The 13,316-nt window shown below is 46.4% G+C and overlaps 1 protein-coding gene across 1 annotated transcript in view; it reads left to right on the top strand.

The window, feature by feature from the left end:
• Positions 1-12,876, top strand: part of cfap100 (cilia and flagella associated protein 100) — a 15,495-nt gene extending 2,619 nt beyond the window's left edge. The window contains exons 6-14 of the mRNA XM_037675121.1: positions 1,136-1,299; positions 1,728-1,808; positions 1,916-2,104; positions 10,607-10,643; positions 10,735-10,889; positions 11,009-11,138; positions 12,170-12,372; positions 12,532-12,625; positions 12,751-12,876. Coding sequence (XP_037531049.1) covers positions 1,136-1,299; positions 1,728-1,808; positions 1,916-2,104; positions 10,607-10,643; positions 10,735-10,889; positions 11,009-11,138; positions 12,170-12,372; positions 12,532-12,625; positions 12,751-12,876 — 1,179 coding nt within the window. The remainder of the gene's footprint in view (positions 1-1,135; positions 1,300-1,727; positions 1,809-1,915; positions 2,105-10,606; positions 10,644-10,734; positions 10,890-11,008; positions 11,139-12,169; positions 12,373-12,531; positions 12,626-12,750) is intronic.
• Positions 12,877-13,316: the final 440 nt, after the last annotated feature.

The raw sequence follows: 13,316 nt of genomic DNA, 5'->3' as shown, positions 1-13,316 counted from the left end.
GGTGCGAGGTGATAGGTGACAGGTGCGAGGTGACAGGTGACAGGTGTGAGGTGATAGGTGCAGGTGACAGATGCGAGGTGATATGTGATAGTCGACAGGTGACAGGTTATAGGTGACAGGTGATAGGTGACAGTCGACAGGCGACAGGTGACAGGTTATAGGTGACAGGTGACAGGCAACATGTGCGAGGTGACAGGTGCAAAGTGACTGGTGACTGGTGACAGGTGCGAGGTGACAGGTGACAGGCGTCAGGCAACAGATGACGGGTGACATGTGACAGGCGACAGGTGACTGGCAACAGACGACAGGTGCGAGTTGACAGGTGACAGGTGCGAGGTGACAGGTGACAGTCGACAGGTGACAGGCCAGACAAAGAGCGATTCAGAAGATTTTTATGGACATGACACAGCAAGGAACTCGGTGTCCCTTGCCCGGACATGGGTTACCGGGGCCCCACCCTGGAGCCATTCCTGTGGGAGGGGCTTGCTTTTGAGCGCCTGGTGACTGGGTCTCTACCCATGGGGCCCGGTTGTGCTCTGCCCGAAGGAGCAGCATGGGTTTGCCTTCCTGTGGACCCACCATCTGCAGGAAGGGCCATAAAGGTCGGGTGTGTGATGCCATGGGCAGTGGCTGAAGGCGGGGACCTTGACGCTCTGACCCTGGTAAGCATCTGCTAAGGATGCTCCCTGGACACCTCCCTAGAGAGGTGCTTCAGGCATGTCCGATTGGGAGGAGACCCAGGGGAAGACCCAGGACACGCTGGAGAGATATGTCTCTCGGTTGGTCTGGGAACACCTTGGAGTCCTCCCAGAAGAATTGGGAGTGGAGAGAGATGTCTGGACCTCCCTGCTCAAGATGCTGCCCCTGTGACCTGACGTAGGAACAAGTGGAAGATAATGGATGGATGGATGGATGTATTTAAATAAATTAAATAAATCACTGTCAGATCTTCAAAATAACTATATAATAATAATAAAGAATGTAATTGGACAGTAGTTGTGGAAGATTTATACAATAATTTGACCAATTACGTTAAATCCAATATTTTCTTTTTACACAAGAAAGAAATGTCCTTTTATTGAATTCTTCTCAATTGTTTACATTTTTCTGTTGAACCTAATTTTTTCATCCTTAGTTATCTATGATGACAAAGAGGTCTGAGATGACGAAGATGGACAGGCTTGTTGTAAAAGAGGAGCGAAAGCTGATACAACTTGAAAATACCATTGTGAGAGACAAGCAGAGGTTTGAAGAGTTTCTCAAAGAAAATGAGAGGAAGTGTGTGGAAGGCAGAACTCTGTAAGTAGAACCTGGATTGACAGTAAAACAGTTTCAGCCTTGTCCTCAGGGCTGTGCTCTAAGACCAGTTTAACATGGACTTTCTTTACAACTACAACTCTAGTTCTGACATTAAATGATCCGTTTCACACAGAATTGTACACACTTACTGATAAAACCACATGTTTGCATACACTGTACAAAAAGACAAAAACATTTTGTCACAAATATATTTTTATCATTTAAACGTATTGTAAGTCCTGGGGGACGTGTGTCCTCCTAACTAAAACTCTGACTTTCAGTCATAGCTGAGTAAGATGGAAATTTCACTTCCTAGTACAACTCAATTGTCACAATGAATTAAATTAATGTTTTTAATTAAAATGTTTCCTTTTGAATGACTCCCGGACGTGTTCTGCTCTAACTTGAGAACATTTGTATGTTGTCAGTTTCAAACGAGAAGAAAAGTTAAAGCAGGAGAAGAATATAGAGATTAAGAAGCTAGCTGCTGAAATAGGGACAGTAAAAAGGTAGGCTTCGGATCATTTTGTGTAATGATCAACCTAACTCCTAGTTCAGTGCATTAAAGTGTTTTATGTAGAAATGCACTTGACAAGCATGTCATTCCTTCTGGAAGTGAAATTTCCAAGTTTGAAGACTCCCTGATTGACTACAAGGTATACAAGGAGTTCCTGTTTAAGATTTCTCCTCCAGAGTGGCAGCACAATGACAAGAACAAGACCACGAAGACTAAAGTCTTGTCTGAGGAAGACGGACAGGAAGACCAGAACAACGAAGCTCAGAAGATGGCTACTAAAAATAGCAAGTACTCTTTTCCAAACTAAAAGTTCTCATCCTTCAAACAGATCATCAGAACCAGAATGGTTCTGCTCTTTTCATAGTCTTGAATCTAAGCTCTGCTGTTTTTCTGTCTTGTGATTCAAAATGAAACATTTTGAAGGTAGAAGCTGTTTTAACTGTTCTTTACTTGCATGTGCACAGGTTTGGACAACAAGCTGTCCAGTTCAGAAAGAGAACAGTCCTCTGTGAGAGAGAGCAGGTCGTGTTCAGCTCAGAGTGACACGCTGTAAGGAAACATCAGCACAGGCATTAATTATGTTTCCACAGTTTGGAGTTGTGATGCACGTCCTCTCGTTAAGCTGGACATCACATCACTGTGATGTTCTGAAACAGATCACTTCTAATGTTAGTCTGTGGAAAGCAATGCTTGGCATGTGAATATATTTTACATTAACTCTGAACGTTCATTTGCCTGTAAAAAAATCAAAAAACTTTTTGATTGGAGTATTTTTTTAATTTAAACATTAAATTCCAAACAACAAGGTTATAGATAGAAACAAGATGAACAATATTTTCAGTAGGAGGACTTGTATCTGAGCCAACAGCCACCACAAAAATAGTCTGCGACAACAAAACAAATGTCTGCAGAAATAAAGTTTATTTAAAGTGTTTTTTAATGACAGGAAACTACTTCTAATAACCAACAATGCTTTTAAGATTCAACATAGGTACAACACAAAGTTGTCACTAAAAACTCAGTTTCATATTAAATTAATAATAAAGTAAATAAGCAGCCAAAGGGGCAGCACGGTGGCACAACTGGTAGAGCTGCTGCCTCTCAGTGAGCAGGTCCCTGGTTCAAACCCCGGTCCAGGGACCTTTCTGGGCCTTTCTGGGTGGAGTTTGCATGTTCTCTCCGTGCATGCGTGGGTTTTCTCCGGGTGCTCAAGTTTCTTCCCACAGACCAAGAACATGCATGTTAGACTGATTGGTAACTCTAAATTGTCTCTAGGTGAGAGAGAGTGAATGATTGTTTGTCTTTATGTGTCTCTGTGATGGACTGGAGACCTGTCCAGGGTGTCCCCCGCCCCTCACAGTGATTGCTGGACATGGGCACCGGCGACCCCCGTGACCCAAAATGGAAGAAGCGGGTAAAACATGATGGATGAATGGATGAAACCAGAGAACCACTCAGCGCGATAAAGGACTCAGTCAACACAAAGTGTTGTGAAGCAGCCGCCCTCCGACCAGTGACAGAGCTGCTGCTTCAGGCTGCTAATGGTTTTGTCCCCAGTTGATGGCGCACTAGTACCAAACATTGTGAGAAAATGAGCAATGTAACAGTGCAATAATAAGTTCCACAAAAAGTGCAACTTCTGGTGTTTCAGTCACAGTTTTGTTTCAGTGCAGTCGATCTAAAACACCTGGTACTGCTCGAGACATCACAAATGTTAAACTATACTTTCTGGCTCCAAACTATTCACTGGGATTTTGCCAGACTCCATGAATTTATTCACAATATTTTGCTGTGTAAATGTTCAGCTTCCCTCATAACGTTGGTTATGTACTGTAACCCCAGATTCTATGAGTGTAGGCGTAGCCCTTTAAGGCTGTCGCTGATGGGTTTATCCCAATATGCGAAGCATTGCACTGAAAAATTTAGTCCACGCCCAACTGCTGTATGGGCCCCACCCGGTCCGTATAAATTACGTTTAGAGCGGGTAATCAACTCCCAAATAGCTTTTTCTTCAGCCATTTAGGAGCCAGTGAGGCCCGACGCTTAAAGGGCTACGCCTATACTCATAGAATCTGGGGTTACAGTACGTAACCAACGTTCTATGTCGTATAAGCTTCGCCCTTTAAGGCTGTCGCTTAGTGGGTTAAGGGCGAAGCGGATGTGGTCCTCGCCTCACTGGGTCCATTTGAACACCGTATGAAGCAGAAGCTTGCCCAAAAAACGTCTTGTCACTCAGCTCCCCATGTGCGTAATTACGCATTGCTTAATTATGTGTGCCATGTACAGAAGCATGTTGTGTAACTATGCGTTCTGAATGCATGAACGCCCCGGAAAAAATTTCAACGGGGAGGGAAAAAAGCTGAAAAGAGCCACGAACCAACCGGTTTATGGCTGAACAGTATGAACAGATTAATAATAACAGGAGAGCTATTATTAATCAAATGAACTGATTGGTAACAATAGTCATGAACTGATTAGTAACAATAGAACCAAAATAACAACCACAACTTGTGACTGATAACATCTCACACTGTAATGCATGCAGACAGATGTGAGTAAAACGGAGTTCCATGAAACAACAATATTCATTCTGTAAACACTAAGGACAGAATGTGTCATGGAACGGGCCGTCACATCACGTAGATAAAAGCGAATGAATGAGCAGGGTGTTGACCACGTGGCCGCAGTGCAAATGTCCTGCATTGTCATACCATTATGCAAAGCAGTCGAAGATGCGATACCCCTGGTCAAGTGTGCCCTAAGGTTGACAGGAGGCTCTAAATCTGATGCTCTGTAGGCTTCAGAAATGGCCTCACACAGCCAGTGTGATAGGCGCTGGGTGGATAACGGGCGACCCGCAGGTGCATCTCTATAATGCACCAACAAATGTTGAGTTTGACGCATTGCAGCTGTGCGCGCTATGTAACACGTCAACACCCACACCGGACAGAGAAGATAGAAAACACTACTTCTTCTGATCTGTGGGGGGGGGGGAGAAAAACCCTTCCAACGATATCGCTCTTGATTTAAAAGAGCCTGTGATGTTTTTAGGCATAAAAGCTGGGTTTGGTCTTAGATCAGCTGAGCTGCCATCAGCCTGAATTCTGAGACATGACAGCGCGACAGAGAGGGCAGATAAATCACTCACCCTCTTAGCGGATGTAAAAGCCAGCAGCAGGGCTGTTTAAAGAGACAAGAATTTAAGTGGAACCTGATCCAGAGGCTCAAATGGAGCTTTGATCAGGGCTCGCAGGACCAGCGTTAAATCCCACTGTGGAACAAGTGGGCGTGAAACAGGCCTGCGTCTCTGTACACCTTTAAGAAAACGCTTCATCAGCGGATGATTAAAGGCTGTTCTGTCTCCGAACCCTTCGTGGCAGGAAGAGATGGCTGCAGCGTATGTTTTAATCGTGCTGAACGCCAAGCTCCTGTCCATCAGCTGCTGTAGAAAGGACAGCATGCCACCTAGTGGACATGAAGGTGGCCTCTACACCCTTCTCTGTACACCAGCGCTGAAAAGCTGTCCGCTTTGATGTGTACAGCGCTGTGGTAGATGCAGCACGTGAAACCTGAATTGTGCGCACAACATCCTGTGGGAGACCCATCCTCTCTAAGCAGATCCGCTCAACGGCCAGACCCACAGGTGCTGGCCTATTTCTGGGTAACTCCTGATCGCTCCTCCTGCTTGGAGGAGAGCGACCTCCCTCCACGGCAGTTTCCACGGGCGCCCCGACAGCAGGCGTTGCAGGACTGGGAACCATGGTGCGTTCACGCGTTCAGGGGCCACCAGGACAGCTGTCAATCCCTCCTCCTGAACTCGGTTCAGGAACCGTAAAATCAGAGGAGGTGGAGAAAATGCATACAGAAGTGTTTTGGGCCATGGGCTGTGGGCAAACGCATCCACCCCCAGCGGTGATTCGTCTCGAGGGCTCAGAAAAAACCATAATTGACACTGAGCGTTTTCTCATGTCGCAAATAGGTCCACAGCTGCTTAGCCAAATTTCTGCCACGTCTGAGCCATCAGATATGGATGGAGAGTCCAGTCCCCATGACGTGGACCGCCCCTGGACATCACATCTGCCCCTTAGTTCAGAACACCGGGTATGATGGAGAGCAGATTTTGGTGTGCCCAACACAGTAGTTTCACGCAATGTGTAACATCTGGGCTGGGCACACACCCCCTTGCTGGTTTATGTACGCAGCAGTCACCTTGTTGTCTGTGTGAATCAAAACGTGTTGATTCTCCAGCACAGGCGCAAAATGTTGAATCACGTTCAGCACCGTGTGACACTCCGAAACATTTATAATAATAATAATGTCATCACAATGTCAGCACTGTATGTTTCCATACAAAGGCGAAATTAGTCTCTGCATTTAACCCATCCACCACCAGGTGGTGCAGTGGGCAGCTATTGAAAGCGCCTGGGGGGCATTTTGGAGATGAGGCGTGCTGCCCAGAGACGCCACGTGATGTGCAGTGACTGGGGATCGAACCTGGGACTCTCGGGTCCCAAGCCAGCTGCCCTGCCTCTACACCATCTCAGCACCCATTTATGTGGGCTGATGTGTGATGGGGCCACAGCGCCCCTACTGCTTGAGATAGGCATGTCCCCCCCCAACCTGACAGTGCCACGTCTATGAAGACTGACATGTGTGACGTGGGTCTGCTGACAGGGACTCCCTCCGACAGAACCAGGGTGTTTCCCCAGTGTCGGAGGTCTGCCCTCACGGAGGGAGGAACAGTGATCATCCGTCTCTTTTGTTTTACTGGATCCACACACAGACGTGCAAACCACCTCTGGAGGCATCTCATGTGGAGTAAACCCAGCGGGACCACTGTGTGAGCTGACGACATCATCCCTAACAGCTTCATGACAGAAACAGCTGTTACCACTCTGCCAGGTCTTACGTGGCGGAGCTGGTCTTCCAGAGTGTCGATTCTCGTTTGTGATAAACAAGCCCTCATGGTGGTTGAGTTTAGCTCCACTCCCAGATAAACAATTGTCTGGGCCGGGAAAATCAAACTTTTCTTCCAATTTATGGTGAAGCCCAGATTTAACAGGTGTGATGTCAGCGCCTGGACCTGTCCCGCTGCTTCCTGTCTGGAGCGTGACAGCAGCAGCAGGTCATCCAGGTAAAACAAAACTCTCATCCCTGCTCTGTGTAACGGTTGCAGGGCCGTCTCCACACACTTTGAGAACGTACGAGGCGCGAGAGAATAACCAAACGGCAGCCTGTTGTACTGATACTTCACCCCTTGAAAGGAGAAACACAGGAATTTCCTGTGTTTTGGGATGATCGGTATGTGAAAATAAGCATTTTTCAGGTCGACGGAAAACAAACCAATTGTTTCTCTGGATGTTGTCCAACAGCTGTCTGGTTGTCAACATGTGAAACAGTCTGTCCATGATCGCCTTGATGAAAACTGACAGATCCAAAATGGGTCTCAACCCTCCGGTCCGTTTGGGAAACAGGAAGCAACGTGAGTAAAATTCTGTGTTTTCCTCTCAGTTGGGAACTCTGGAGATTACTTCTTTTACCAGAAGTTCTTGGACTTCTGCATTTAGGGATGAGACCTGGTGATGACAGGACTGTCTCTAAAATTCCTCCGAACGGAGGGGGTCGGGTTGCAAATTGCAACGTGTAACCCTAGCTTAACAACCTGGCCATCCATCTGTCTGGCGAGCATGTTTTTAGCCACTCCGCGTAACGTTCGTGGAGTGGACGTGCGTTTAAGTGATGCGTCATGTTTTGTATGGATGTCATCCAGTCCACCGCCTCGACCGTCGTCATGTGTCGCGGGAATGTGTTCCGTGAGACCCAAGGCGAGGCTTCTCGAAAAGGCTCTGAACGCGCCTGTGTGCTGCGTTCGGACCGCGGGTCCACCTTGCGTTGAGGAGGAGTGTTTGACAGCTGATGACGCTGCTGGCCCCCTGCATTTGACGCCACTGCGGTGAAAAAACGCGTGTCGCTCCTGCCGCAAGCGGTGTCTTGCGCTGGGCTTGCTTTGCAGTCCCGCATTTAAGCTGACAGGCGCTGAGAAACGGTGAACGCGACTTCGTCTATGCCGTGCTGTTTGAGTGAAAGCTGCGAGCCCCGCCGGAGCTCGCGTCTCCTTTGGTGGGACGTGCGCCGCTCTCGCTGGGGCGAGATTGGTCACTGGGTTCACTCAGCTGTCTCACGTTAATGCTGACGTGAGCGGACGAGTGCTGAGGAGTGATGAGTGAAGACTGCCCCCGCCGCGGCGGCACGCATTTGCTTCGGTGCGGCGCGTGTTGCTCTCGCTGAGAGCAAGGTCCTCCACCGACCCGACCTGTGGTCCCACATTTATCCCGCTGTGAGCCAGTGAGCGCCGGGGAGCTGTGTGTGTACCATCATCAATGCAACGCCGTTTGGGTGAAGGCTGTTTGCGTCACGCGAGTGCGCGTTTGACACCGCTTGGGTGAAGATCGTGCAGCTCGGGTTGACTACGAGTTGTTTCGCTTACCACTGTTGTGTTCTGTGAGCGTCTCGTCATGTCTGGAGTAGCGGTGAGTTTGAAAACCCTTTATTTAAGGACACCGGCTCGTTTTTGTGGAGGATGTGTGCGCAGCCGCTGTGAGTTCATACAAGCTTACAGACTGGCTAAACACAGACACTTGATCATTGAATGAAGTTTTATTCAACAATGTGTCATCTTTACACACACCCTCCGCAGACCGTCATTTTGAATCTTTTCCCCCATGAGCTCTGGGATTTGTTGGCCCAAGGCGCCGTCTGCTGGGGATCTCTGGGAAAACATTGGACACTCTGTTGCCGGGATGAAAAGGGCCAGTCTCTGACGGGCGGGGCTGCGGTGAAGCTCAGCGAGACGGCCGTGGAACGTCTTGCCACTGGCTCATTTCGTGTGGAGGATGTGAGAGGGAGCCACTGTCAGGTCATCCGAGCTGACAGACTGGCTAAAAATAGACACTTTCATCATTAAATGATGTTTACTCCAAACTCGTGTCACCTCCACACACATCCTCTGCCAAAATCGTCATTTGCTCTGCCATTTGTTGTCCTAGAGTGCCATCTGTTGGCGGTCTTAGGGAAACGCTGAAAACTCTGTCCTCCGGCTGCGATGCAGGCCGGCAGATAGCAAAGAGGCGCACCGGTTGAGGATGACGTCAGCTGCTCTGCAGAGGGAGCGTACGTCTCTTCCTGCCTCTGAACGTGTACGCCAGCAGTGTAACGTGTTGTTTGCTGCGGCCATCTGGAACGCATGCTGGTGAGCTCAGTTGGAGAGCAGTGTCACCGTCTGGGTTACGCTAACCGGAGGCGCGGAACGCTGGTCCACCTGGACATCTTGCTCCGATGAATCCTCCGTCAGGCTTGGCTCCGGGGGGCACTGAGGGAATTTCCGCTCGGTGAAGCCCCTGCTCTGGAGATGGGCGTGGACTGTGGAGACCGGCCCCCCAATCTACCAGGAAAGCCGGCTGTGGCCTCGTCCCCGTAGGACGTCCTGTTGGGAAACTGAGGCCAGATGGGATCAGGACGGCGAGCCGGAATGGAGCCTAGAAAAAAAAAAACCTTCCCGCCGGATCATCCGAACTGGTGGGAAAGGCACGGGATGTAAAAAAGGGTCCCATAATGTCAGCAGCCTCCTGGATTACGCCGGTCAACCCCAGAGGGCACTGTCGGCTGGGAGCGGTGTGATCGCCGATGCGAAACGAGGTGGGATGAGGTGAGCATTCGCTCAGCCCCCCTCCACTGACACTACGCTCTCCAGGAGGGAATGAGCAGCGGAGCTGCAGCTGAACGCCGCCTGTCCCGGAGGAACCATCCGATTCGCTCCGAGGGTCGGCGATAAGAGGAAAATTACAAGATGGCGTTGTCCAGCGTGTAGTGACCTGTCACTGAGAAATACTCCTCGGCGCTTACCTTGAAACAAGACTGCTTGTCAGCTTCTCCTCGGGGAGGAGAGCTCACCGGGACGACCGGAGGTCAACGTGACGGGCCAAGCATTCTTAACAAAGGTTGGTCAGCTAGACAACTTTCCTTCTTGTTCTTCTGACAGTGCTATTAGCTTGCTGAAGAAAAATGGGAGCCGATTACCTGCTCTTAACGTAATTTATATGGACCGGGTGGGGCCCACACAGCAGGTGGGCGTGGACTAAATTTTTTAGTGCAATGTTTCACATATCGGGATAAACCCATCAGCGACAGCCTCAAAGGGCGAAGCCTATACGAAATAGAACAATATGTTTTTGAAGTGATCAGTAATCCAACAGCTTTTACAGAGTGGTGTGTGGTGTGACCATCCTTGTTCCAACAAATGATTCTTCTTTTACACCAAAGTCTGACCCCTCATCGGCTGATTCTTCAACAGTATTCTTACATGCTTCTTCTACAATATTTTCTTTCATTATCTACCTCGCTTACTTTATGTTTTAAACAAACTGATTTTTATATTTAAATGGTGACCAAAAACTTGGATGTATTTTATTGGCCGATCAGAATCAGGATTTAAGACCATTTCATTTTCTACCTTGATTCTTTTTCAGAGGCACTAAAAAAGATGAACACATCACAAAGTGCCTGTAGCATGTATTTAATATTTGTATGATGATTTTAACAGACATGGGTTGTAATTTAAATACATTAACTAGCATTACATTGTTCCCCTTTGTTAAAACTCTCAAACTCTGTTTTATGGTCATGTATAGGGGTGTACCGTTACACCCACGTGTACCGTTACACCCTTAGTCATATATGTTCAGGAATATTTTCTGGTTTTCAGAAGTTTAAGATTTTTTTTCTCTTTTTCAGAGAGAAAAACTCCCAAGTAGATGTTGACAGCTCTGAGGTCAGTTGAACTAAACTTCCTCATCCCGAGGTTTTGTTTGCAGAGCTCACAGTGGGGTGTCTCACCATCCAACTGTCTCACCTCTTTGTAGGATGAAGCAGAGCTTTACTTTACTGATCCCCAGCAGCTTTTGGATCTGATGACGGAGCTAACAGAACAGAACCTGTCTCTGATTCAGAATGCTGCAAGAGTGGAAGAAGTGCTGGAAAAGCTCCGACAGTTCATGGACACAACCAGGAGGGAGATGTAAGCTCTCTGTACCTTTAAACAAACAAACAAACACTTTAATAATCTGATTTTGTTTTTCAATTAAACTCCTACCTTCGTCTTCATCACATCATGAAAACACTGACTGCTATCGTAAGTGAAGAAGAAGAAGAGCAGATTGCTGTGCCTATAAAAGAGATGAAGCAAAGAATGGACAGGGAGGAGGAGAGAGGTGCAGAGCTCCAACAGATGCTTCAACGCCATGTCTCACTAAACATAAAAGATCAAGTAAGAAACTAAAATAAACTGATTTGGAGCACATTTTACTCACTAATAATAATAATAATAATAATAAAATAATAATAATCTAAACTTTATTGTCATTCAACATTTTACAGTGCACCATGCAAAACTGAACAAGATTTACTTTCATTTCACTCACATTTCATGTTACATTGAAATAGGTGGGCTCCTTATGAACTCCTCAACCTTAATTATTTCAGTTTGGATTTCATTTCTAATATGTACTTCTTATTGTGATTTTCTACTCTATTGATTATAATTTTGTAAAGTGTCATTGGCGTATTATTATTATCAACCATCAGTATTAGCGCCTATCTTAGATTTTTGAGAAATTATAAACTGTTAGAAAATAAATTGAAACTTGTTGAGTCTATTTAAAAGATTTGTGAAGCATGGTGGGGGCAGGGCAGCGTGGTGTCACAGCTGGTAGAGCTGCCACGTCCCAGCAAGCAAGTCACCGGTTCAAATCCCGGCTGGGAGCCTTTCTGGGTGGAGTTTGCATGTTCTCTCCGTGCTGTGTGGGTTTTCTCCGGGTACTCTGGTTTTCTCCCACAGACCAAAAACATGCATGTTAGGCTGACTGGTAACTCTAAATTGTCCCTAGGTGAGAGAGAGTGAATGGTTGTCTCGTTTGTCTCTATGTGTCCCTGCGATGGACTGGACACCTGTCCAGGGTGTCCCTCACCTCTCACACAATGATGCCTGGACATGGGCACAGTGACACATGCAACCCAAAAAGGAAGAAACAGGTAAAGATAATGGATGGATGGATGGATGGATGGATGGATGGATGGTGGGGGCAGCATCATGTTGAAGGTTCAGGTGCTACATTTATCTGGAAGGAGTTTGTTCCAAGTCCTCAGAACCCTTCTGTCTAGTCAGAGACATGATATAAACCAATGTGTTTGAAGAAGCAATGTGAGTGGAGAGATGCAGTCTGTTATGTGTGAGTGCAGCGGCCATATTGAAACAGTGAAGTAACTTTTTATGAATCTCTTGGTGTGTTTGTCTTTCAGGACGTAATGTTGGAGTATCTTGGTGAGAAGGTGGAACAGGTGCATCACAGCTGTGTGGATGACCGAATGACCAACCTCAGCACCCTGGAGAAGGTGGCCAACATTGAGAACCTCCTATCCTCTCTGCTACAGAGCCTGGAGAGCATCCCTGAAGAAAAACTGCAGAAGATTAGGAAAATCAAGAACAGTGAAAAGAGAATCAGGTATTTCTCATCATCTGTGCAACAATTACTTTCTCTCAAACAATGTTTGATAAGTTAACAAGCCATGGTTGTAATTAAGCTAATAATGCAAACATATCTATTGAATCTTGATAAAATGTGTGTTTTTAAGAACATTTCTTTCCTTAAATGATGCTACAGGCAACGTGAAGAAGAGCAGAGAGAGCAGAAAATAAAACAGAAGGAACGGATAAGGAGGTACCTGGAGAGATCCCTCGCTGTCTCAAAGAAAGTAGTATGTCAATGACCCTCTATATTACAACACATAATGTTTTTATACTTGTTTTTTCCTAAAATCATTTGTAATGATGGAACCTGATTAGAACAGTTTCAAACCTAGCATTTTAAAATGTCTTTCAGAGTGGGAGAAAGCTCATGCCCAAATGTTTACCTGTCTCTCCAAGAGTCAAAGTCATGGAAGATTACAACACCCCAGCTGAGGATGACGTCCACAAATACCTCTTTGACTCTGACGATGTGGAGTAAACAAAAGGGAATGAGAGAATTTATTCTCGTGTGGGATTTTTCATTCATTCAACCTTTATTTAGACAGGTTAATCCCATTGAGCCTCGAGGACTCATTTACAAGAGAGACCTGATTTCAACAAAGAAAGATGACAACAATGGACAACAGCGACAACAATAAACAGTTATAAAAAGTCATACAAATTTTTTTTTTAACAAATAAGATGCAAAAAAAGTAACAAAAACAGCTGGATTCTAAGGCGAATGTAGAAAACTAAAAACAGGAACATGTCTGCATTGGTCCCTGCCAGGAGTCCAATAGATTCTTAAAGCCACTTAGAGAGGTCAAAGGTCGAAAGCTTCAGATCTTTTTACAGATTTAACTAATTGTCTTTTATGTGAATGTTCCTGTAAAGTGCCCTGAGCCAACTTTGTTGTGATTTGGCGCTTTATAAATAAAC

This window comes from Nematolebias whitei, chromosome 4 (genome assembly GCF_014905685.2).
Source record: "Nematolebias whitei isolate Nwh7 chromosome 4, NemWhi1, whole genome shotgun sequence".
Taxonomy (NCBI): Eukaryota; Metazoa; Chordata; class Actinopteri; order Cyprinodontiformes; family Rivulidae; genus Nematolebias; species Nematolebias whitei.
The sequence above is the reverse complement of the archived record's forward strand: the minus strand, read 5'-3'. Positions and strand labels throughout refer to the sequence as shown.